The sequence below is a fragment of the Chroicocephalus ridibundus genome, chromosome 2 (assembly GCF_963924245.1).
Source record: "Chroicocephalus ridibundus chromosome 2, bChrRid1.1, whole genome shotgun sequence".
Classification (NCBI taxonomy): Eukaryota; Metazoa; Chordata; class Aves; order Charadriiformes; family Laridae; genus Chroicocephalus; species Chroicocephalus ridibundus.
Window position 1 is genome coordinate 23,033,600 of NC_086285.1, and position 26,051 is coordinate 23,059,650.

The 26,051-nt window shown below is 40.5% G+C and overlaps 1 protein-coding gene across 3 annotated transcripts in view; it reads left to right on the plus strand.

Moving 5' to 3' along the window:
• ST8SIA6 (ST8 alpha-N-acetyl-neuraminide alpha-2,8-sialyltransferase 6) overlaps positions 1-26,051 on the plus strand; it is a 41,530-nt gene that overhangs the window by 6,045 nt on the left and 9,434 nt on the right. For all 3 annotated transcript variants that reach the window (XM_063324730.1, XM_063324729.1, XM_063324731.1), the window contains exons 3-7: positions 4,934-5,032; positions 10,492-10,578; positions 21,406-21,550; positions 23,820-23,932; positions 25,253-25,345. In XM_063324730.1, the coding sequence (XP_063180800.1) occupies positions 4,934-5,032; positions 10,492-10,578; positions 21,406-21,550; positions 23,820-23,932; positions 25,253-25,345 (537 nt within the window). The remainder of the gene's footprint in view (positions 1-4,933; positions 5,033-10,491; positions 10,579-21,405; positions 21,551-23,819; positions 23,933-25,252; positions 25,346-26,051) is intronic.

Sequence of the window (26,051 nt, forward strand, 5' to 3'; positions counted from 1 at the left end):
TTTTAAGGGGATTCCCTTCTTCCCTCCCTGTACCACTGCTCCTCCAGAACTCCATGTGAACTGAGGTGGCTGGCTGTCTGGTGGTTCGCTGCACTAAGGCTCCCTGTAGTCTCAGTATTGAATGCTACAGGTGCAGCAAAAGGGGCTGTGGACTTTCCATATAGTTTCTCTGTTTCTTATTCTAAAGGTGGGTGCAATCCTTGTCTTAAAGAATTTTACAGTTTAAAGAACTGCTGTCTTTCTGAGAGCGAGATATAGAATAACAACGTGCTGATAAATATGGCACATGGTCTTAATCTACTGTGGATTTATTAAAGTACAGATGGTGTACTTTCTGAGTTCCTAGAATTACCACAGCAAGTATGTGGTCCTCAAGCTGTTCGTATATGATTTTTTAAAAAAACCCCTGTTTTTCAGAGTTTGGCCAGTGAGATTGGCTTTGAGAACATCTAAACCCTAAGGGAAATGCAGCAGATATTTCCCTGTTTCATCCATTTTATGAGTTCAAGCCAACAGAATATAACATGGTCTCCACTTCATGTTCTCATCTGGTTTAAGAGTTTGCAAAATTAGTTGCATGTAGCCTGTTATATCTGTGTTGTTAGGCATGTTATCTGATTTTGCTGCAAAAGTTTTAGTGCAGTTCTAAGTATTGAACAAAGACTGTCATCCCCTAGGTCAGGTAAATTCATTTAGTGATAAATGTTGCCTAGCATAATTGTCCTAAGTGATCGGAAATCTAATCTGAGTCTGATGTCTGCACAACTCTGAAATGAATAATGCAGTAGAAGTCTGGACTGCCCCTTGCACACCCCTTTTGTCTGAATGCAAAAATCTTTCACTCATGTGAAGCAGAGGCCACTCTGACAGTGAAACAGAAATTAAGAAATTAAACTTTTACTGGAATGAGTCATTGTTTTGCATGTCTGGCAAATAAATTGTTTTATTTTTGTATCTTTTTGCACCATATAAAGAACATTGAGTAAATTTTTTGTGGAAAAACCCACAGAAGCATTTTGGTGATCTATCTTGTGCCTGCATTACATGGATAAAGAATTTTAATTAAAATTTGTCTCTGGTTTTCCCCACACATTGTGGGGAATGGCACAGTTGTGCCATTTTCACCAATTTTTACATGTGTCATGGAAAGGGAAGGAAAGACTCCTTATTCCTTTGTTCTTCCCTTGATGGCTGTAAAAGTGATTGTCAGGATTTAATGACAAAACAGAACGGGGATTTATTTTGCTCATTCTTTTTTATCTGACTTCTTCCTTTTTGAATTTTTCAAGTCTTGAAAATGTGTGCATAAAAAAGCAATCACATATTAAAAAATGAGGCAACTTGCTTCACTTGATCTTAGTGCTATGAATTTAAAAAGAGTGAAAGTCTGTTGAGTAAAGCTTGTGTTTGGTTGAGAGAATATTTATTCACAGCCCCACTGATCTCAGGACATAAATTAACAGGAAGCGCTAAGGACCTTTTAATGATTTTCTGCACAGAGTTGAAGCCTACTTGTGAAAGAATGTTGGTTCTCCAGCGATGCAAAGGCACCTCACATGAGCAGATCTGACCTGAACCTGGTCTTCCTGGCAGGTTTCCTATGTTGAAGAAGGTCTGCTTTGGCTAGCTGTGGCTCAGAAGGGCTGGGGCCACTTCTCAAATCAGCATCCAGCATAGAATGTGTTGGGTTGGAGGGGGCCTTTAAAGGTCTGCAGTAAGCAGACTTTATTGAGATCTTTTACTTTAACTAGATCAGATTGCTCAGAGCCTCATCAAGCCTGGCCTTGAATGTCTCCAGGGATGGGGCCTCCACCACCTCTCTGGGCAACCTGTTCCAGTGTCTCACCACCCTCATTGTAAAGAACTTCTTCCTAATGTCTAATCTAACCCTGCCCTGCTCTAGTTTAAAACCACTGCCCCTCGTCCTATCTCTACATGCCCTTGCAAACAGCCCCTCCCCAGCTTTCTTAGAGGCCCCCTTCGGGTACTGGAAGGTCACTATAAGGTCTCCCTGAAGCCTTCTCTTCTCCAGGCTGAACAACCCCAACTCTCTCAGCCTGTCCTCATAGGAGAGGTTCTCCAGCCCTCGGATCATCCTCGTGGCCCTCCTCTGGACCCACTCCAACAGGTCCATGTCCTTCTTGTGCTGAGGGCTCCAGAGCTGGACACAGTACTCCAGGTGGGTTCTCACGAGAGCAGAGTAGAGTGGGAGAATCACCTCTCTTGATCTGCTGGCCACAGTTCTTCTGATGCAATCCAGGATGCAATTGGCCTTCTGGGCTGTGAGTGCGCATTGTTGGCTCATGTCCAGCTTTTCATCCACGAGTACCCCCAAGTCCTTTTCCGCAGGGCTGCTCTCTATCACGTCATCCCCCAGCCTGTATTGATAACGAGGATTGTTCTGACCCAAGTGTAGGACCTTCCACTTGGCCTGGTTGAACTTCATGAGGTTTGCACAGGCCCACCTCTCTAGCTTGTCCATGCTTGTCAGCATCTTGATTTTCAGTTGTAATGAAAGACTTATTCGCAGCTGTAACATGCACTTGGTTTATGATATCAGTAGTTCTTTTTGTAAGGTGCTGGTTATGCAGCTAAGCTTTGCATGTGGCCATTTCTCTTACTTTAAGCTGCAGCTGCAGAAGAATTGCTTGAGCTTACTGAATTCAAGAAGCAAGAGAGAGGAAACATGATTTAGTGCTAACTAAGTTTGTTCAGGAACTGATGTTGGGTTCTTCTGTGAAAGGACCCACCTGGTTCTTTGGTGTAGACAGAAGATAAACCTGTGTGCATAAGTGATGCAGGCAGAACATTTGCTGGCACTTACTATGTAAGATCTGCTGAGTGGTTTGCTCTGAACTGTGTACTCTGAGAGCCTTCTGCCCTTACAGTTGTACGTCACTCCCTGGAAAAGAATTAGATAAGTAACTGTATGTAAAATCAACCAAGAAGCTCTCAGTAGGTAGTGCCAGCTGTTGCTATCTATTAAAGTCACTGCAGAACTAAAAGGATAGGAGTTTTACATTGTGTCGTCTTACCATTGCCCTCAACAAGGGCATGCAGGCTGCAGACTTCCTTAGGGACTGAGTGTATACTGGGAAGAAGTTCCTGATGGTGGAAAGAAAGGGAGGGAGCTGATCTCCCTTTCTGCAGCTGTGTCCTGGGTGAATTGCTCCTATGGAGTGACTGATTCACTAGAAAATTCATGGGCAATGGAAAGAGAAGGAAAGGGGCTTTGTTCCTCTTCCTCCCCTGTGGTAGCTATGAACGTGCCAGGCAGTTCAGTAGCAAAATAAACAAGCATTTACTCTACTCACTCTTCTTCAGTCGGTCTTCTTGTCATTTGAATTAAGATTTTCGTTGTTTAAGAAAAGGCTTAGGGGGGACCTTATCAATACCTGAAGGGAGGGCGCAAAGAGGATGGAACCAGGTTCTTCTCAGTGGTGCCCAGGGACAGGACCAGAGGCAATGGGCACCAACTGAAACACAGGAGGTTCCCTCTGAACATCAGGAAACACTTTTTCACTGTGAGGTTGATTGAACACTGGCACAGGTTGCCCAGGGACATTGTGGAGCCTCCAGCCTTGGAGATGCTCAAAAGCCAACTGGACACAGTCCTGGGCAACTGGCTGTAGGTGGCCCTGCTTGAGCAGGAGGTTGGACCAGATGACCTCCAGGGGTCCCTTCCAACCTCAGCCACTCTGTGATTCTGTGACTTGAAATGGCATCTTTCCAAAGTAAGAGCTTCAAAATCAGCTGTCAGAAATCTTGTTCATGAGCGGTTTTAATAGACGTTTTAATAGATGAAGGCAATGGAATTTTGGTCCTTGTTAGTAAAAGGAATGATGGTTCAGAAGCAGAGTGCATAGTGTACGAAGCAGGAAGGCCCTTTCTCATTGTGTATATAGAAATGGGTCAGTTCTGTGTTTCTAAGAACAGCCCAGGTTCCGTCCACTGCTGCAGCTCACACCCAGGAGCGAATGACATAGCATCCATGTCTTATGTATTTCTAGTTCTGGGTTGGGCAAATGGGTTGCAGGTCCAACTGCTCCAGAAGTAGTGAATCAGTGGAAAGAACCCAAAAGGAACAGGTAAGAGGGAGAGGGGAAAATGGTGAGGAGCAAGGAAAATCAAAATGCTGGAGGAAAAAACCCTCATGATAAATGAAAATACGTACAGCAGAAGGTTGATGACGGAGGAGGGTGATTGTATGAGACTGAACTGAGATACAGGGTGAACTGATGTGAATGGAATAAGACCTTGGTATCGCAGTCGTTTACTAATTTACAGCTCCATCTTCTACTGGGACTGCCAGAGCAAGAGGACCACACAGGAGTTTGGTGAAAATAAGACAACAGGAATTAAAGATCACTGTCTGGCACTTGCCTTCGTTCCTTTTACAAATATTTATTCTTACTGTGTAAATAAAGAATAAGCAAGGAAGTAAGTATTAAGCTCGAGTCAGTAAGTTAAGGTCCAAGTAGAAAGATTCACTTCACCTGTGGTGTTTTCTGTACATATTATATTGGCTCTGAATATTGCATTTCATCAACAACTTCAGGAAATCACATCTGCTGAATATTTTACTGGTGAATATTTTAAATATCTTCAAAACATAATATTCAAGGGGCTTGCCATTTCATTTCTTTTTTTTAATCACATTTTCTGATTAAAGTGTAAAGGAGAAAATATAATTCAGACTATGAAATAGGGTTACTTTAAAGAATCAAATATTTTATAGTCACTAGCAGCGAACTCCCCTTTTATACAAGAGCTTGACAATAGAAGTCAATAAGATTTCTTTGGTAATGTTTTCAGCTAAATCAACCGTTATTAATCTTATCGTCATAGCAAAGTAAATGTGACAGAATTGTCAGAATTATGTTCTCTTTTTTAAAGTTTGTTGCTTTTTCTCTCCCCCCCCTTTTTTCAACAGAACAACTGTTAATAAAAATGGAATTTACCAGTTTGAACAGGCTTCAAAATGTAAGGCAATTCAGGACAACATTTTGTCATCATCTATCAAGAAGAAAAGGTAGGTGTTTGCTGTGCTTTCTGCTTTGTTTGTTTTAAATAGAAGGGTAAAAGATTGTCCTCATTTACATAATTCTCAGTGATATGAATGTGGAGCTATACAACAGGAAACTGAAATTTTTCAACCAAAGTTTGCCCACATTTTTCCTTTCACATGAATTAGATTTATTCAAGGTTAGCAACATTTCATTCCAATATATTCACAAGAAGGTTGAACAGAATCTGTGAGGTATGATTTCATTCTTGAGTGTCTTTTTCCTGATTGGTGAACACTCCTGCTATGAGCAACCTCAGTTAATGGATTCTTTTCAGCATATTCATTAGAGTAAGTATGGAAATGTACTAGTATAAAAACTTGCTAATTAATTGCAGTCTTTATAATAACTAGTCCACAGGAAACTAATAATTCAATTTTAGATACATTGAAAAAACACCTCAAATTAATTTTGGGTCTCAACTTGCTGTTCTGCCTTTTCCCTCCTGCTTTCTAAAGTGAAAATGGGAGAAGCAGCCCACTGCTTTTGACATGTAACATTTTGCCTATATGGATGCAGCAATAAATAAAACATTGTAAATAAGAAAAGCTTCACATTAGGACCAATTTCCAGCTTAAAATTAATTATGTGCCATGGTGTCTTTAAAATTGGAAGCTTTTTCCCCCCCCCTCCATTTGTGAAAAGAGAAAAGGAATGAGAAACAAAAGTTCTGCTAAAAATAATTATGTGCTTTTCCCCGTTCAAAGAGCTGGAGAAGTTAAATTTTTCCTTAACACAGGAACAACATTAAATCATGATTTCAAAACTTCTCCTGTCTTTTCTGCCCAATCCTCACTTGTTCATTGCGTTCGAGGATCTTTTGCCCGTTTTTAAGTCACCGTATTTCCAGCATTCTGTCTTTTTAAATTCTTTTCTTTTTTTTCTCCTCTCTCACCTCTTCTCCCACCAATATTCCACCTCGTCAGCAACACTATGATTGGCGTTTTTACTCTTTTGGAAGGCGGTAAACCACGATGTTACTGATGTGCTGCTAGTGAGAGCTGAAACAGAGACTGGCAAACGGGTCAAAGTATACAGTTGGCTGAAAACCTGAGTGATTAACACTGAGAGAATGACAACCAGTCACTGTATTGCTTCCAAAATCCAGTTATAGCAATATAAATGCTGTTATTTATCCCGTGTGTTACGAAGTTGTACAGGCTGCAGCAATGTAGACGTGCTCTTCATGTCTAGAGTGTCTTGGAGCTGAGATTGTAGGGTAAACTTTACAAAGTTTCAGACCTTTATTCTGTTGCTAAAGAGTAAGGAGGAGCTGCGCCATTTAATGAGGCAGAAGATGAATTGGGCAGGTAGGAAGAGAAACTGATGCTTGGAACAAAGGAGCAAGGGATTGTTTTGTGCCATGAATATTGCAGCTCATTGCCCTTCCCTCAGAGGAGCTGTAGGGATCTTTGCTGCTTTTCCAAGGTGTGACCCACAGGCATGGTATATAAATGCTTTATATTGCAGTTCTAGACTTTCAGGGACATTCTGGAGACTCTTGCTTCTTAAGCTGGCAGAAAGAGAAAAAAATTACTAGTTTAAAGCTTGTGAAATTATTTGATAGTAAAAAGTGCTATGTAAGTGGGAAGTTATTATTATAGCAGGTATGTGCTGGTGGTGATAAAGAGCCTGAAATGCTGAGTTTTGCTGGCAGTTTTCCATTTTTATTCTAGAGCAAGCCCTGTGCACATTCTCCTGAGGGGTTTAAAAACTGATAGTTATTTTGGTAGCATTAAAGTGTCCAAAGGCAAAAGGGATCCTCCTTTTCTTTTGCATTTCCTGTTGTTGTTTTTCTTTTTATTTGTTTCTTTCTTGAACATAAGCTGCCAAGTAGGAATATCTCCTTTTTTCACTCCTGCTGCTCAGTTTTCCTTCTAATTCAAACAGCTTTGTTCTTGAAGTAGGTATTTAGTTTTAGCAAGTAACCAGTGGGGCTGCACCTGTCTCTCTGTTCTGACATTTTAGCTATTGTCTCCTTACTATCTCAACACTTGTGTCCTTGCTGTTGTCCTTTAGATATCTGCCAAAAATTAGAAGATACTTACACTTTGTCAGTGCCTCGACTGTGCATAATAATTCCACCTTAGCCACTGCAGTTAACATAGAAGGTCACTGCGTACCTGACAAGTACTATAGGCAAAAAAACCCTTCCAGGTGTTATTTGTCAGCAAGGCTCATACACTATAAGTGAGTTTCCTACAACACTAAGTTATTATAATGGTTGTGGTGCAGGTGGCAGACAACAACAGGACAAAGCATGTTTCATTGACTATTCTCAGCGCTGTAATTATTGTCTTGTCCACATATTTTTATAGTTCATTTTATCTGAGCTTTTTTATCTTAATAATAAAACCCTTTTAGCTTCAGTGAATATGTGCTGTAAGCTCCTGGGTGCCAGTGGAAATATATGTATTGTCCCAGCTCTTTAAAACGGAACAGTGGAGGACTGTCTGGGTTACAGCAGAGCCATGAAATGATACCCTGATGGCCTTCTGGATGATTCCTTTGGAGGAGTGAGTCCCCAAGGCTCCTTTAAAGCAGGAAATGCTAAAATAGCCTTTCTGAGAGGAAAACAAAGCTTTCTGGGCTGTAAACCCAGCTGCAGCAAGTCCCAGAGCTTCACTCTGAGTCTTTAAAAAAATTAATCTGTGGGAATATTGCCTGTGTTCAAATAGAGTTTATTTCATGGAAGCCTTATATTGGTGTGAGCAGATGTGGCGGCTGCTTTGCAGAGCTGTCGCTGTTGTGAGCTCCTGTTCCCCAGGACACGCTGCTGGGTTGTCTCTGCCACTCGCCATGCTGTGCCAGTGCTGGCCAGGATGAGTTCTGACGGTCCGTAGTGTCTTTGTAAGTCACAAGAGGAGCAAAACTGGATGCAGAGAGTGAGCAGAGATGGTGTTCTGCCTTCTAAAGACCTCCAAGTGGTGTTTTTCTGGGTGAGCTGGTGAGCTGAGATGCGTCCAAGGAAGAGTGATTCCTTCCAGTAGCCAGCAGTGGACAGACAACCATGTTCTTGCATTGTAATTGGTGTTTTTACCCTGGGTGCAGCTTCTGTTAAATGTATAAGAAGGTCCTTACAGTTTCTGGCAGTGAGTGCCTGTGTTTTTCATGAGGCCTCAGAACTAGCTTTATGGATGATGCTTTGATTTTTCTCCTTACCAAATGTTTCCCTGTAACTTGCTAATAACTTGTCAGTCCATGCGATTTCTTTCCAAGCTGATGGTAATTTTTCTTTTCATTTCTGACTCTGATCTTCTTCTTATCAATGTCTTTAGGCTAGAATTTGCTTTTTCTATATTTTTTTCTCATAGATAATGATAGCCTAAGTAACTCTTCATGCTCTCTTATCCTATTAATTCTTGGATTTTTCCGTAAGTCCCAGCGTCTAAGAGTTATTTATTGTTTAGCCTTAAGGAATACAACTAGATGAGTGATTCAACATCAGCATAGGCTATTTCGGTCCTGTGCTTCTATCCCATCCTCCCGCAACGTGCACTCCCTGTCCTGCCCTGTGCTGGTACTGACACTTGCCTGACCCCACAGTGAGCCAATTTAGGTAGCAGCTTCAGCAAGAAAGTAGTTCCATTTTCTCTGGCTGCAGTTCCAAGGCTGATAATACAACATACCAGCAGGCAGCTGCCAAAATAGGAAGGCCTTCTTCCCACTTTCTCCGCTCCCATCACTCCTTGCTTATACTGGCTGTGGTGTTTGATGGAGTCTTTTCTGAAGAAAATGTATATGCATATTTTTTTCTTTCTGGTTTGGTTTTTTTGCCTTAGTAGTGAATTAAAGTGGCCTGTGAAGGCATTTAACAAGTGCAAATGCTGGCAAAAACAAAAGAGAGGTGGACTCAAGTAAGTATCAGCAGTGGCACGAGAGAGAGAACAGATGTGGAGTTGGACTGAAAGGAGGAGGAATGTACTGCACCAGGTCAGATCAGCTACAGCTGCAATCAGACTCGTTTTTCTCTTCTCCCAGTTCTACCCATTCATTCCTGCTCTCTTGAGTTGTGCAAGGGCTCAGTAAAATCAGTTTAGTCACAGTCATCTGGTTCCTTTAAGAGTTTGCTAAGTCTGCAGAATCAAAATCGTACATGTTGTCACAGGTGCAAACTTGAGCCAAAGACCAATTCTAATGCAGAATTCCTCTAAAAAGTTTCATTTCTTCTTCCATGTGGAAATGGGACATGATTTTACTCAGAGGTAGATAAACAAGTTAACTTTAGCAGTTGCAGTAGTTTTATGAAGCAAACAAAAAAAGGGTTGTATTTTCTCAAATGTTTACCATAAGGCTGTGGTACTAAAAACGTGTTGAACACAGAGAGAAGGAAGCATTCGCGTTGTTGACTTCCGCTGCTGCAAGTCACCACAGCCGTTTTTATATTCCTTTTTATCCATTCTCATGCTCCATTTAAAAACAAGTGAGGTTTCTTGCCATCCTAACTCTTGTAAAACTGTACAAAATACACACTTCTAAATTCCAGCTTAAATAAACTCATGATCATTTGAATTTGGCCAACACTAAGCCATTTTTGCTAAAATAATGCAAGGTAGTTCCTTTCTAGAGACATGAGTCCCATAGAATTTGTAGTCATGTCATCCATAACATCCCTTCTTCCCATTCCACCAGTTTGCCTTATAAGTCAGAGTTATTGTTTTAAAAAAACCTATATTAGGATCCAAGCACAAATGGGAGAAATATTAACATTGAACCTGTAAGGGAAGAAGTGTCTCCATTCTTTTGACTTACATGTTCTGAAGTATTTCACAAATGGACAAATTTAAATCTCTTGAAAGGGTTTAAAAGGAGCAGAAAGTTCTTTGGTTACATGTACCAAGGTAGCCAAAGTGCTGGTTGATGTAAAACAACAGATTGTTTTATTTAACAGATAATTTGAAGGACAGCTTACATCTGTAAATATTGGTCTATGGTATTAGATGATTGAATTGAGCTTTGGGGACTCTATAAGGTAAATGAAAGAAAAGGCATAAGAAGTGTAATGTTTCATTTTGGCTTGCAAGAGCCACATTTCAAAACATTTTTGAAGTTTAAAACACCAAACAGAGGAGATTTTTTTGTATTATTTTGGACTTTTGCACTTGAGATGATTTCTAATAATTTCAAGATATTTAAGGTCAAATATTTAAGTTTGAAACCAGTGTACTTTTGAAAGTTTCTGAAAAGAAAAGTTCATTAGGACATCGCTATTAAGAAGCAATGTTTAATAGGTCATGCTAATTAAATGAGGATAGTGCTGTTACAAATTACAAAAATGAAATAGGTCACAGAGTTCTAAAAGCAATCTATTATATATGCATCATGCACATTATTATTAATAAATGCATCATTTGAATGTTTTAGAGACTGTTTCTAAATATACATACATATATATTCTAGTGTTTGATGTTGTTGCTTTTTTTAGATATGCAGAAGATTATTATCTTCACATAGTCAGAAAACTGCAGAACTGCACCTGGATAAGGAGACCAGAAGAATCTACAAAATTCAGGTAATCTTCATTGTCTCATTTAGAAAAACTGTTTACCCTAGATTCATCTAACAAGCCATAAATTTAAATCTACCCTTTTGAAAAGATAATTTTGTATTGTTTTTAGACTGCTTTCGTGGCTGTACATTTCTGTTAATCTTTTGATGCTGGGCCTTCCTGTTTATTTGAATTGAACTGTGGAAACTGAGTAGGATAAAAGAACTACACAAATGAAGTAATTTTACCTGTCTCCACTATAATGAATAGTTAACTAACTTATGTAGAATAAGTTGAAATATTCCTGACACAAAACCTACAGTATTAAAAAAAAAATCAGTAATGTGATTTTGTCCATCTGAACTGGTGCTCTGGTAACAGGCTGTGTAATGAAGCTGTGTATTCCTTACCTCAAGACTATTGCTTCTATTAAAGAAGTGCCCAAGGCACTCATTAGGTTTGATGCTGCATGTCGTGGCCCCTGAGCGTGTAGGCATGTGATTACACCTGTCCTTGTTGGGCATGGCACGTAAGTACATGCTCAGTAGGGACAGTGATCCCTGAAAAGCTTCCACTCTCATTTGGAAATGCACCACGCTGGGTGTAGAGAACAGCTTCACTGCGCCAACCCTGTTTTCTCCAGGAGGAAATACTCTCTTGAATTACATTATTACATGGATCAGAATTAAAGATTCTGTCATGATCATTAAAACTAAATAAACTGACCTACCTTCCAACTCTTTGGAGTTATCTAGCATTGAAAACTTAATATCCGCATGCTCAGCATGATACCCTTGGCAGAAGTAGTTTTGGGCAGTAGGGGGGTAATGCTCCCTGTGCGACATAAGTTGCTGTGTTTGCTGTGTATCATAACTGACTAGTAGTGTTTCCCAAAGCTGAGGTAGGAAAATACAGAGAGATAAGGTTTAAGAAACTTTCAATTAACTCAGGCTGGCTTTAGCTGTGCACAGAGATCCCAGAGCATGATAAGGAGCTGTTCTGTTTCAGAACAGGCAGGTGTCTTGTACAGTTGACAAGAGATGAAACTGCTTTCATCTGCTCTTCACCCTGCTACATTTTTGGTTTTTGATTTCCTGTCTTCTTAAACTTACCTTCTGAAAGGACCAGCCACCACTTACCAGAAATTTGCTGCTTCTGCTGTGCTAGGTGTACGAGTCAGTGTCAGAGTAACCACTCCTTGTTCCAGCTTGACTTCTTCATTTATTGCTTCTGCATTCTCCCTTCCACTGGGCCAACTTCTTCTCCATCTTCTAGGCCTATGGGAATCAAACATGACACCCTCTATCTAAGCTCTCATGGGAGGCTGTTGGACTTTAAGTACAAGATGCTTACTGTTCTTCTTGCTGTCGTTGCCTTCCAGCAAGGAGTGTGGGTCATAAGTAGTCAAGGTGGGTTATACAAGGTCACAAGGTGGGTGGAAATAATCAAAAGTGAAAACTGTGGGGTGCACTAGGTCAGTTAGAAAATGTGGACTGTCTGTACATTGAGCTGAGCTTGATAGCTTTAATTTAGCTCAAACACCAAGCGGAAAAAAATCTGTTGAAACCCATGGTTCAGCACAGGCTGGACAAACTCTTTTTATTTAATTTGCATTGAAGGGCTGTGCTGTTATGGGTTCATTGCCTTTTAACATCCAAACTAGCTAGAGTATTAGCTAGTTCATATGTATACAACCCATGCTGCAATTCTGATGATAGTACTGCACATTCTTCTGTCTCTGTGAAATTTGATCTGCTTTGATATAATCCAAAAATTCCATTGATATGACCAAGGACCGGTGCTTTTGTTTAGGGCATTGTGGACGATTATTTTACAAAAGATGTGTGCTTTTGCATAATTCTTTTCTTTCTTTTTCTGTCCACTCAAACTCCCCTCTGTTGCTTTCTTGAAACAGGACGTTAAAATTTTACAGTTGTCCTTGCTCCCAGACCGTACTAGAGACTTTCAAGGCTCTTAGCAGTTGGTCAATAGAGGCTTTAAAAAAAAAATTAAAAAAAGAGAAAACAAAATTCAGTATAAAATTTACTGACTAAATCTATATATACTCCATGCTTACAGCACTCCCAAACTTATTTATCAGACTTAAGCACAAGAGCCTGGAACTAGCTTTGCAAGGACACTCTAGCTGAGAAATGATGCATTGACAGAGCTCTACAGGGAACAAAGCTTCTAGAAATGTGGTGGAATAAATGAATTAATAATCCCTTGGCAGTGCATCTCTTCCTTTTTCTAACTTTGCCTAGTGTCAGTAATGCATAATAATTGTGCAATACAAATATTATTCAGTTCTAAAAATCTCATTAAGAGATAAACACACCCATTTTGCAGAAGAGGAAATTAATCTCAGAGGAGCTGTGCAGCAGGGATTGGGTAATACAGCGAGACACCTGCAGGAGGAGAGCTTGAAGCTGCCTGTGTCATATTCACCTGCCAGTGCCACCAGAAGCCTGCCTGCTGACTAGACTGCAGAGAAGCTGCTTGACTTCTTTCCCTGTTTGCCCATCTGTTAAATGGAGCGAACGCTTACATGCTTCTCAGACGTGGTGTCAGTTGTACGGTATCTCTGTATTATCTTGACATTCTGAAGAACAGGCATGCATATTTATAACGGATTTAATGTCTTACGCTTCAAGGCATAAACTAACCTCTAATTAATAAGGTTCAACAGCAGCTTCCCGTGGGGTAGTGAATTTCTCAGAGAAGCTTTCTTGTGTTTTGCTTTGCAGCTTTTGCTGTTGGCTACCATCATACTGGTAGTGGAGTGAATTAATATGTGGTCTGAGCCAGTAACTCTTATGTTCCTAGAAGACGGCAGCGTGTGCCAATGAGTACACATCAATCTCTTTGTAAGCCACACTCCCAGCAGATCCAGGCCAAATAAAAGAATTTGAATTAGAAGTGAAGTGCAGGAAATAAATACTTGTCTTTGTATTTGGCAAAAGGGTTACAGCTGACAGCCATGCGTGGCACAAACCACGGCGTGTTTGCCTACCCATTGTATAAAAAGCAGAGTGCAGGATTCTAGGTTGACTCTCTACTACCTACCTCAGCTTTGCCATGCGGCTGTGCAAACTGTGACCATTTGTTGTCAGAGACCTGCCCTTTTCCTTTTCCATATGGCTTCCTCTAAAGCTGCGCTGCTGTGCACACTCACATGCACTTGGCTAGATTGCTGTCTGGCAGCGGTCAGTGGTTCTTGACAGCAACATGATGTTTAACCGTGTGTTTCTCAAAATCAAGAAGAATCATGAGGCAAGTACAAGCCATGATGTTCTCTTTAATACCTCCCATATCCACAGTCAATCTTCTCTGGTTGACTTTTGTCCAGCCTGTGTTGGGGAACCAGTCTGCTGGCCCTTCACTTGCATCAGTACTGCCAGATTTGGGCTGCCCTCGGAGGAGCAAGTGCAAGCACGTGGTTCATTGATCTTACAATCTAGTGAGGATTTATTGTGCCCCACATTAATGTTTGTCAGCCGTTGCTCAAGAGGTTTTATCTAATTTCGCAACAGATGCTAGCAAAGGTGATGTACCTACACCAGAAGTGGTGTAAACGGTGGTTTAGGGAAAGTTTTTTCCAATGTTTACTGGTACTGACATATAGAGAACTATTTGAGTATTTTTTATTCAGACCTCTCCTTTATGAAATTCATCTGTGCTTCTCTTATTCTTTTTTTTTTTATTTCTCTTGCTCTTTATGGCTCTACAATCACCTAGTATCTCCATATTATCCCTTTGTTTCTAAGATCACCCGAATTCTTCCTCCCTTTTCAGATTTACATCAGCTCTAACTTGTTTTAGACAAAGCAAGTCCGCGGATTTCTTGATTATAAGAGAGGATTGGTACAAACTTGGAAAGGGAGAGGAAATAATCTCGCAGCTTCCTGGAAGCGTCATTCTTAAAGCTCTAGGAAAAAAAAGCCATGCTGGGTAGCTTCCTCTGCAAAGGCTCTTCTAGCTACAGTCATTAGAGCCTCAGGTTCCCTAGGTAACCTGAATATTAATTATTATATTAGTATTCTTCAAAGGTTTTCCACTTAAAAGAAATGTTTCATTAGTGCAACAAATTACAGAGCCCAATTGGGTACAAGCTTTAATTGTTTTTTACACCTCCACATCTCTTTGTTTTACAGACTTTTAAGCTTGATTTATTCTCATTTGGGCTATACACCCATGGTGGCAAATAATCTGCAGGTCTTCCAAATAGTTGCAACTCCTGTTTCTGCTGGAAGCTGACAAATAGTGACCTGGGCAGGGGGGGGTGGGGGAAGGAGGATGTGGAGAAAGGCTGAGCAGATGCTGTGTTTCAGAGAAGCCTCTGGGCATTGTATTTCTGGGCTGTCTCGCTGAGCGTGGAGCCTGGCAAAGCAACGCAACAGTTCTTCAGGAGTGGCATTGTACTAGAATAGCCCTGTGTGAGCTGTGGCTACTGGGCCCCCTCCCCAGGGAAATACCATTCCTGATAAACCTTATTTGCATCTGATAATGAAGGGAGAAGGAAATCCCTAGGTGTAAAATAGAGTTTTAAAACCCCTGATGTTACACTGCAGTTTAGCTGGCACACTGCTCCACCCCACCAAAATATTTTTAACTTTTTTTAAAAGAAAACATTACTACTTTAAAAGAAGAACCCTGGGTCTTGAGTAGAATAGTTAAAACCCATTTTCTTACTCCTGTAATTTCCCCTTCTGCTTTTTATTCCACTCAACCTCTGTTACCCTTTTCCCACTTTAGTATCTCTTCTGAAAAGTGTGTGCTAAACATTCCCGCAGATTATAAAATTCCACTCCTTCTTGAAGAGATTAATTTGTAGCATGCTACACCTTAACATATATAACAGTATTGCTTAACACATCTGTGTACTGCAATGACCACGGTTAAAAAACAAATAAAATACCCTACAATGTCAATTTTTGCTTACATAAGCTCACACCACCACATAATCAATAGCTTTTGTAACACTAAACAGATCAATAGTTCTACTGTACTCTCTGAAATCTTCCATTCCAGTATACAAGAAATATGCAGAACTCTGAGATTACAGTGTGATTTAAGAGTACATTTGCTGCATAGGCTTAATAGATAAAATGTAAAATTAAGAGCATATATTCAGAGACATATTTCCATTTCGGAAGAGAAAAAGCCTGGGTAGAGAGATAATAATCGGTGACAGTTTGGAGAAATGGTTGAATCTTTTAATTGCTGTACAGACTATATACTTTCCTAAGGGTTGGAGGATTCCTATAAAGGGAACCTAATTTTGGATCAGGCTGAGTTAATTATATCTCCATGGCGGACTCTTTAAATAGTCTTTGGTTTGAACATTTTATTACATTTTTTACATATTTAGCCTTGATTTCAGATTCAACCCTGTTGGCTTTCATTGTCTTAGACATTTATGATGTTATTTCATTTATAGACAGTTCAAGGACTGTCATTGTAACTTTCCCCTTCAACATATTCCATTTCAGATATCAGATTTAACCACTCTTTTCGAAAAGATAGGAATATGTCATAATATGCCTCATTGCACTTTGATGCTATTGACTTGGATTGACAAGAGCCAGGAGAAACCTGTACCATTGTCTAGAGCCCCCAGTGCAGTACAGTAAGATAATTGCTTGCTCATTATAAAATGGATGTGGACAGCGGACATAGATAAAAGGTAGTTTGTAGCTGCACCCTTGAAATTTTGCTGTTATATAGTGGAATTTTTTGTGGGTTCTTCTCTGTACTGTCATGGCAGTCTCTTCAATATGAAAACTCAAAGCCTGTGTTGTCTTCACATGTACAGTACAAGAGCTCACATGAACTAATGATTACAAATACTCAAGCTAGGTGAGCTATTAAAACAAGCTATTAGGCAAGCATAGACTTTTTCTAGTTATTAGTAATCCACGCCATGGACTTTTTTTGCTTGGAATACTTTGCCCTTTCTTCAAATCATACTACAGACTGTGCTGTGAAATAGACTTAGCATCAGGCTTACAGGATTTACAGCTTTAAATATTTGCTAGTCTTACCTTGTGTTTGGTTATCTCTTTTATGTGGTGTTTATGTGTGTTGGGTAACTGAAGATCCACAAAGAGATATGTCTGTGTAAGCATTGCTGCTGTGGATAATGTGCAAGTGCTTTGTAACAGCACTGATATGATATTCTTTTTGCAAAGAAACATTTGCTTGTACAGGTATTTGTAAATGGTGACTTAGAATCAAATTAACCTAGACCATTGATGAAAGAAGTTTGGCCAGATATCTATTAAAAATCTGCAGTTGTTGAAATTCTGCACCTTGCCTAGGCAACCCGTTTCATTGTGCTTCCTAATACTGAACTTAAGCTTCCTTTAGTGCAAATTAAGATGATTTTCCTCACCTTTCCCACCATGGCCTTAGAGGACAGTTGAGTATCTACTATTTAGAACAATGTTTTACATGTTTTGATACTTCTGCAGTGTCCATCCCCATCCAGTTTTCTCCTCAATTTAGTCCAGTGTATAATGACAGGGAAATATTTCACACTATCCTCAGCAATGATGAAAGCCCTCTGACCCCAGGTCTGCCGGCACTGGCGTCACACTGAACTGTAGTCTTCATAAAAGAAATACTATTACATTCACAGTTTTGTCAGATTCTGCTATGGTTCATGTCCCCATGAGGCTACTGCAACCCCTTGAGATCACGGTTAGCTGTGTTGGCCCAGTGGTGCAGCTCTGGGCTGGAGCAGACAATTCCAGTGGCATACTCTCTTTCCTGTCCCCCAAAGTAAGAGGCTGTGTAAAGTTTTGGTGCAGAACCATGTGCCTTTTCATACCAGATGTCAGGTACCCGATACTCAGCCATCTCCAGAAGGGCAGGGCTCCATCATGCATCATGGTTACTTGGGAAGGCAAACACGGTAACTCTGAATGTCCCCCCCTTCCTTCTTCCCCCAGCTTTTTATACTCAGCATGGCTTCATATGGCATGGAATATCCCTTTGGTCAGTTGGGGTCCGCTGTCCTGGCTGTGTCTCTTCCCAACTTTTTGTGCACCCCCAACCTTCTCACTGGTGGGGTGGTGTGAGGAGCAGAAAAGGCCTTGACTGCTTAGCAACAACCAAAAAACCACCCAGTGTTTTACCAACACTATTTTCATCCCAAATCCAAAACATAGCATTATACCAGCTGGTAGTAAGAAAGTCAACTCTGTCCCAGCCAAAACCATGACATTTGGGTACTTTGACTCCAGCTTCCTTTGCTCTGGACTTCTAATGCTGTGACTTGATCATGAAAACACATTGTTCTAGGGTAACCCCCAAGTTGAGCAGCTCTGTTAAGAACTGGAACTTGAACCTTTTTACCATAAGCTACATCCATGTTCTTACACATATCTGAGGTGGATGCTTATTCTGTATAGTAACATCCCATCTTCCAAGAGCTGCCCCCATATCTCAGCGTTTTCTCCCGGTCAGAACAGGGAACGTGGATCACATTCTACCCTTCCAAAGAAAATGCAGAGTTTGACTTTAAGGTAGTACCGTTTGGTGCTGTTAAGATTCTGACCCTTGTCTCGTATCCCACCATCTGGTTAGGAGCTTCTTTGTACGGTAGGTTTTAACAATTTCTCTCTCCCCAGGTGACAAGATACACGAGTTAAAATGTTGTCCTGGCTTTGCAACACCATACATATAGCGCTTGTTAAAAGAGTTGGCTTGTATGATACATGTTGTGATCTTATGAAGTACATGCTCTTTAGAGTGTCATTACCTCATGACAGAGACCACATATGACATTAATACTACGATGACGATTGCGGTAATAGATTGCTTGAACTGCCCAGTCTCTACCTCTTCCTCATTGTTTGCTGTCAGTTGTAGAGGTACCATGTGCTTGTACAAAATCCGATATGGGTTACATACAGATCACTGACTATGTTGTCCGTGGATATTGCTGTCTGCAGGTTATGTGCATTCCCACTGGAGCTCTGTACGTGGATGCTTGGGCACGGTGGGATTTTGTGTCATGATTTGATCTAAGTGAGAGGTTTCTATTATTACCTCCAAATTTTTAGTACATATGCTCTTAGGTAACATAAGAATATATATCATTAGGCAGTATGTGTTCTCTGGTTCTCACTGTGTTTCTGAACTAGCCAAGCTCTGTTTTACTTCCTCAGTGGACCCATAATATTAATTTAAACTATTGTTTTCTTATTAATTCTAATACCTGTTTTTCTTCCAGACTGTTTATGCTTTTATTTAAACTTTCATTCTTGTGGAACAAGTAATAAAAAGCAAAAACACATTATCTGTTTTAATAAATGTTATCTATGATCAGTTTGCATTTTCAGGTTCTGGTAGCCATCACACACAAAACAGCTGTTTTACTAAAGTTGGGCAAGAATACACTAGCATTATTCCTTCTCCTCTGAATGTCCCATGGTTGACACAAATAATATTTAGACCTGCTTCGTTTAGCTTTAAGAAAAATATGAATGAAATCAAAATTACGGTTTCTGTGATTCCTCATCTCCATGTGATTGCCAGGAAGCAGTGAGGGACAGCTGCTCCCTAATAACCTGGCCAGCAGAGCAGGGACCAGCAGCCAGGACCATCGCACCCCAGGGAATGGGGCAGCCCTGGCCCTGGGGACGGGATGGCACAGCTGGAGACTGATCCTGCTGTCATGTCTCTGGGGCAGGGGCTGATGGCCTTGAGGGGCTGAAATGAGGGCACACCCAGGGGGCTGGGCAGGGGTAGTGAGGCTTGGTGGTGCCCTCGGGGGCCTGAGAGTGATATTGGAATCCTCTTTAGTACTGCAGTACAGTTTAAGGTTAGAAAGAGCTGGTTACAGGAAAAAGTGTACAAGAAAGAAAAGCAAGTGGACTCTAGTCAAGAGTGGTTCAATAATATCCAGTGTTCCTAGACTTAATCATTTGACTCTCCTGCCTCATTGCTTCATTTGTATTTTTCCATATGATTAAAATAGGACACTGTATGCAGTTGAGCAATTGTTTTCACTGTATGTGCACCTCATGACCCAAAAGAGCATAGTCTCAGTTCCCATCCCCACCTTTATACCTAATGGTTTTCATTGACCACAGACTCCCCCCCTTCCCCTTAAGGCTTTGAGCAAGGCAGTGGGAATCACTGCGTTCAGGGAGCAGAGCTGAATATGGCCTGTGGAAATCTGAACCCTACTGTTTCTTCCCATTAACGTTTCCTGGTAACTCTCCTACTATGATTATTTCAGATCTGTGCCATCACAGCACTCAGTCATTCCCACACATCTGGAAACTTTGAGGAGTTTCAGAGCTCAGTATTCAACATGGGTTAATATATACCCGTAAGCCATCTGACAATTGAAATGGTGCTCTTTCGTTTGTTTTTTTATGTAAGAATCAAACCAACCTTCCCAACTTTTTTTTCACCCGTTTTGATCATTATTTCAAGAGAAGTGAGATTGGGAGTTACCCCAGACCCGTTCGCTCTCTTCCCTGTCTTCCAGGAAACATAATCCCTGGGTTCTTCCATGTGCTAGGCTACGTCTCATCTCCATTAGAAATAAAATCATATTATTATTAGAATATTTGCTCTGTGTACATCGTTGATAAAGCTGAATGAAGCAACTTCTCTTACCTGTTAAAGTCAGCTTACTTTCAGCCAGAATTTGGCCTGTATTGTTTAACTAGTTCCAATGGTTTGGTTTACCATACTCACTGAAAAACAATGAAATAAAGCTTTTCTACTCCTCTGGCTCTAACTTAAATATTTATTTGTATTTTTTTTCATAATTAACCTTCAGTGTTAGGACAGGAATTATTATCTTTTCCCTGCTGTGTTATCGTCTTCAAAATTCCAAGCAATTCTGTGATCAATTAATTTTATTCTCTAAATGGTTAGTAGTTCTCTTAGTATCTCAGCTAATCAGATAGCTATGTCCCACAAATTGATAAATAATGGCTGCCCATGAATATTTCAGCCTTACAATCTGAAAATCAGATCCAGTGGCTCAGAGAGAACACCGATCCCTAAACCAAAAAGAATTATAACTTTTTGAGTCTGATGCAGCTTTTCATTGCATTTCACTGTTAACAATAAAGGGTGTTTACACACATGATATAAGTTCAGAGGTAACAGGAATTGTAAGATGGGTGATAGCCTTCACTCCTGCATGAAGTTTGAGTGAATCTCTTGCACTCTTATCTATTTAAGGACTTCTGCTGGGTGTTTTGAGGAGCAGCTAGGCTGTCTGTCTCTACCACAAAGATATCCATCTTCTTTATTTGCAAGTTGTAATGTAATTTGTTTAACATCTGTGATATTGTGCACAGGAAAACCGTGCTGAACAGTTACAGAAAAGAATTATTAATTAATTGGCCTGCAAACATCTAGCTGTTCACTAAGTACTATAGCCAGTACTTCCCATCACCATTCCTTTTATCTCCTTGGTTCATTCTTTCTACTGCCTTCTAGTTTCTTACAATCACTCGTTCTACGTTGATTGAAATCACATTGTTAATTCTTTGGGGACTGAAGTCTCTCGGTGTTTATATATATCTTAGCAATTAATAAACAGGAGAAGACTGATTACAACTTTTCCTGTGTGGGAAGGGGAGACCAAGACAGAAAAACAGGATAAGAAAAGGAGTTCTTGGTCTCATTAGTTTCTGAACATTTGCTGTGAAATAGACTTGTTCCGCAAAGCAAGTCAAGGGAAGTGACATTACAGAGGTTCATATAGCCTTTTGTTGCTTAGTTAATTATAACTGATTTTCATTCACCTAGTTCTCTACCACCAGTCTCCTACTAATTTCCCTGTCTTTGAGTACGTTTTCTTTGGGTTTTTTGCAGGTCAGAATTAGCTTCCTGCTGTGATGCAGTTCACAATTTTATTGCTTCTCAAAACAACACCCCACTGGGAAGTAACATGAGTTACGAAGTGGACAGTAAAAAGACCATCCTCATTACAGAGGACATTTTTAAGATGCTGCCTGTGGTAAGAACTGTATCTTTACCTGTTATTATAATTGCAGTATCACATATATTTTGGGTTAGTAATAGAGCTGCTTTGTTTGATTCCTCTGGAAGAGACCCTTCATCCCCTGTATGCACTTCTTCATTCACCTTGTAAGACCTTTTTTTTCGCCTTCCTCTGCAGTGGTGGAGTCATGGACAAGGTATGATAGATCAGATTGTAGGTGGAGTTGCTACAGCACACAAGTTGCAGCTTGGCTTGGCAGCCAGCTGAATTCAGGAGTGAATCCTCTAAGAACATTTGCCTTGCTTTTCTCATTCCCATTTTCCAAGGCATTTTGGTCTGGAGCAACATTTCATGTTCCTTGTATTCCCATGCCATTTTTGGTGCAGGCTTGGGCGTATAACTTATGAAAGCTATTTTGGTGGTAAACCTGATACAGAATGGAAAACAAGACAGGACAATATTTCAGTTGGAAGGGACCTACAACGATCATCTCATCCAACTGCCTGACCAGTTCAGGGCTGAACAAAAGTTAAAGCATGTTATTTAGGGCATTGTCCAAATGCCTCTTAAACACTGACAGGCTTGGGGCATCGACTACCTCTGTAGGAAGCCCGTTCCAGTGTTTGACCACCCTTTGAGTAAAGAAATGCTTCCTAATGTCCAGTCTAAACCTCCCCTCATGCAGCTTTGAACCATTCCCACGTGTCCTATTACTGGATACCAGTGAGCAGAGCTCAGCACCTCCCTCTCTGCTTCCCCTCCTGAGGAGGCTGTAGGGGGCAATGAGGTTGCCCCTCAGCCTCCTTTTCTCCAAACTAGACAAGCCCAAAGTCCTTAGCCGCTCCTCAGGGCATTCCTTCCAGCCCTTTCACCAGTTTTGTTGCCCATGGGGGTGGGGCCTTTGCAGCCAGAAACACAAGTTGAGCAAAAGAATCAGACTTTGTAGCTCAGGACTTATAATAGGACGTATAAGCTCTGGAGACCAGACAGAGTGGCACAGAGATGTACTTAATTTCTCGAAAGTAAGAGCACATGGGAACCCACTTACCCATCTCTGTCATTCTTGATTTGTGAGATCCCAGCTACCATGAGCCTACTCCTTTCTAATGCTGCTGCGAATCACTAAAAACTTCATTGCAAAAGAGGTTACGGTGGTTCCAAATTTAAACCGAACAAAAGGAAAAAGTAGTATGTTTTAGGTGCATATATATTTGCTGAGCTCGCCGGAGTTGTCTGTCCTTTGTGCTCTACTGTTCAGAATTGAACAAAATATTTGAACATGTTGTTTTGTAATATATTGCCAGGCAACATGTCTGCCTCTTTCCCCACACTTTTTGCCTTATTCATAGCAGTGTCCCTTCCTGCTTCTCTTTGGGCAAGCTGAGGAGAGAAGGAGGAAGGATAACACTTTGGGTAAGCAAGTTTTGACTCAATTTTACAAGTGGTCTCAGCTTCCACAGTCAAAGTAGCCTAGCTGGTGGCCTCTCTGATGAATGTCAGTGCTCCCCCAGCAGGAGGGGCTGAACAAGATGTATGAGATGTTTCTGAGACCCTGGGATAACAGCCAGTATATTAATGTCAACTGAAATAGCCAACAGTTTACATTCATTTGCTAGATTGTCATCTGTGCTGTTTCACAAGTGGATGCGCTTAGCTCCCATTCAGCTCTCCCTCTGTAAGACGGCAACCTCTGACAAAAAGAGGAGTAGAGAGGGTAAACAGCCAGAAACAGTAGCCTCTTCAGTTAGCCATCACATTCACCAGGAGTTAAGCCAGGGCACATGATTATCCTTTACAGCATCTTCAGGTTCCCCTAAATTCATTATTTTACATCAAATGTAATTGCCTGATGACAAAGTAATGAGCATTTACAAATTACCTTCTATTAGCTGACAAAGTCGATGACTATGTGATAAAGCCCAGTCCGTGACAATGCAAAGGAAAATGGGTAAATTTAAACTACCTTCAGTACAAGCTTGGCTTGTCAAGGATTCAGTCCACTGCTAGATAATTTTTCTGTTAAGTGTATTTAAAAGGTATTCATGCAGTTTTAACAATCCAGTGTTATTCCCTCAAAGTACTGATAACAGAAGTAGCAGTTCTCAGTCTGTTTGTGCCTATTTTTGGCTCTTGGCTGTCCAGGCCTGGCAATCCTGTCTGTTAAATGGTGAATGCTTTCACTGGGATTTACCGGAATAAACCTGCAAGGACAAATGACTGAAGACGCAAAGAAACAATCAAAAGATTTACAAGGCATTCGCTGTGCCTTTTTGTTTGTTTGCAGTCCTCTCCTCTTTCAGCCTATCCCTTCAAGACCTGTGCCGTGGTTGGAAATGGAGGCATTCTGAAAAACTCCAGCTGCGGAGCTGAAATCGATCGTTCTGATTTTGTGTTCAGGTAAGAGCTGCTTCGTCTAACCAAGGGTGTCAAATCTTTCTAAAAGCTTGGCGGGCTTGGAAGCATGCCAATGCCAGTTTGTAGCAACGAGGAAGGATCCTGACAATCCTTTATTTCTTCCTCTCTAAGGATACTCCTTCTGCTCTGTAGATTTCAGAACGCTGCTTCCTTAGATCATATGTGGATACATGTATGATCTATGATTGCAAAGATACCTTGCCAGTGATGTGAAATGTGATTATCTGAGAACCTGAAATTTCTCTTCCTTTAACATTCTTTAGGGGAGGGAACTCTTTTTTTTTTTTTTTTTTTTTTTTTTTTTAAATTGGGAGAAGAGAATAAAGAAAACCCTGAAATTGAAATAAGAAAGCCTGGTATTAAATGTCACGTTTACCTTTACCTCTGGTTTAACAAGTGGTGTACTTAGCCTAAGGCTGGCTCACTAATGCAGTTATTTAACTGCCCTGGTATCTGTCTCACCTTCTGTTAGCCATCTAAAAAATTAGGCATCTAATTTAAGTAGTTTTTTTCAGCTCCCTCTATAGATTGTGGGGAAACCCAGGCATACTCAGAGTGTAATTTGGCCTGCTCTCTCAGCGCGTGACTCACACTTCGTAGTTCCTGCAAGGGAACTGACTAACCAAGTGAAGGTTCTTCTCTCAGTGATGTCTAATCACACAGTCAAATGGATTTTGTTTCTATTCCCGTTTTTGACTAATAATTGGGCTTTTCAAATTAAAAAAAAAAAAAGTCTTTCCAGTTAGATAATAGTCTTAATAAAAATCTGCGTGCTAACATGCTAAACTTACGGAGTGACTGACTTTAAAAAAATGCTTCCTTTACCTTTCACAGAAACCACTATTTCTGCAATTGGGCAAGTTAGTTATACTGGTGGTGTCTCATGAAGCAGCTGTCAACATTACTGTGCAAGCTGAGGGACTGGTGTCAATCAGACTGTTTTAAAACAGAAAATAACGGAAGGCTTTCAGAAGAAATGCATTGTTTAGGCAAGAGGAGCAATATTTCCTAGCAGACAACATAGGATATTCATAGACTGGCTCATTCTGGGATTTTAACTTTGCTCCTGATTTGCGAGATGATTTATGAAAATGAGCTCTCTGTGCCCTATTTTAACCATCTGTACAGCAGATTAAATATTTTTACTAGAAGTGCTGTAAGCCTTATTTAATATTTGTAAAGTGCTTAGAGATCCCTGGGAGCTGACGTGAAAGTGTCTTTGCACAAGAGAGGAATTTGCAAATAATAACTGTAAAGCATTTCTGGTGCGCATCTGTTTAAGTAAGTGGTTCTCAATTTCAGGTGTAACCTCCCTCCAACCACGGGAAGCATTAGCAAAGATGTTGGCAATAAAACAAACCTTGTGACTGTTAATCCGAGTATCATAGCTCAGAAGTAAGTACTACTGCAAATCTCTTTCTGTGCAATATTGTATAATTGTTTGACATTATTTAGATTTTGTTGGAAATCCGTTGGGATACCAGCATAGAGAGCAGTGCATGCAGATTACTTCATTAAGCCTTAGTTCCCATATAAAATATGTACCAGTCTAAATGGAAATCTGTTAAACCTGGCCTTTTTTGTAGCAGAAAGGAGTCAGCAATACCCAGATTAGCAAGTGCCTTGGTTGGCACCAGTCCACAATTTATGACAGGGTAAAACTGATGATTGCAAGCCCAAGCCTCTTTCCCCCCATGACCCCTGATGTAAGAAAGGAATTCTAATCATAATTGAGGAAAGTTTGTAAATGTGTGTCTGACTCTGTCAGAAGGACTGTAAGCACATGTTCTTAAGTAAAGTGCTTAGAGGCTGTTCTGATGAAGGCTGTTTCCTGAATGGAGGCCCAATTTCTGTAATCCATTTTCTCCATCCATACAAAAGCTGCTCACAGACCCTTTTCTCAGCAAAGTTTTGTTTGGTTTTTTTTTTCACCTCCTTGATGAAAAGAAAATCTAATAAGGCCAGGCTGACTAATCTGACATCTTCAGCAGGCTGGAACTTCAGTTTATCTATGAAAAGGACTGCTGTGGCATGTTATTTACTGCTTTCTGATCTTACTGGATCTTATTGTCTGTCATATCTGTATTTGTCAAATAGACAA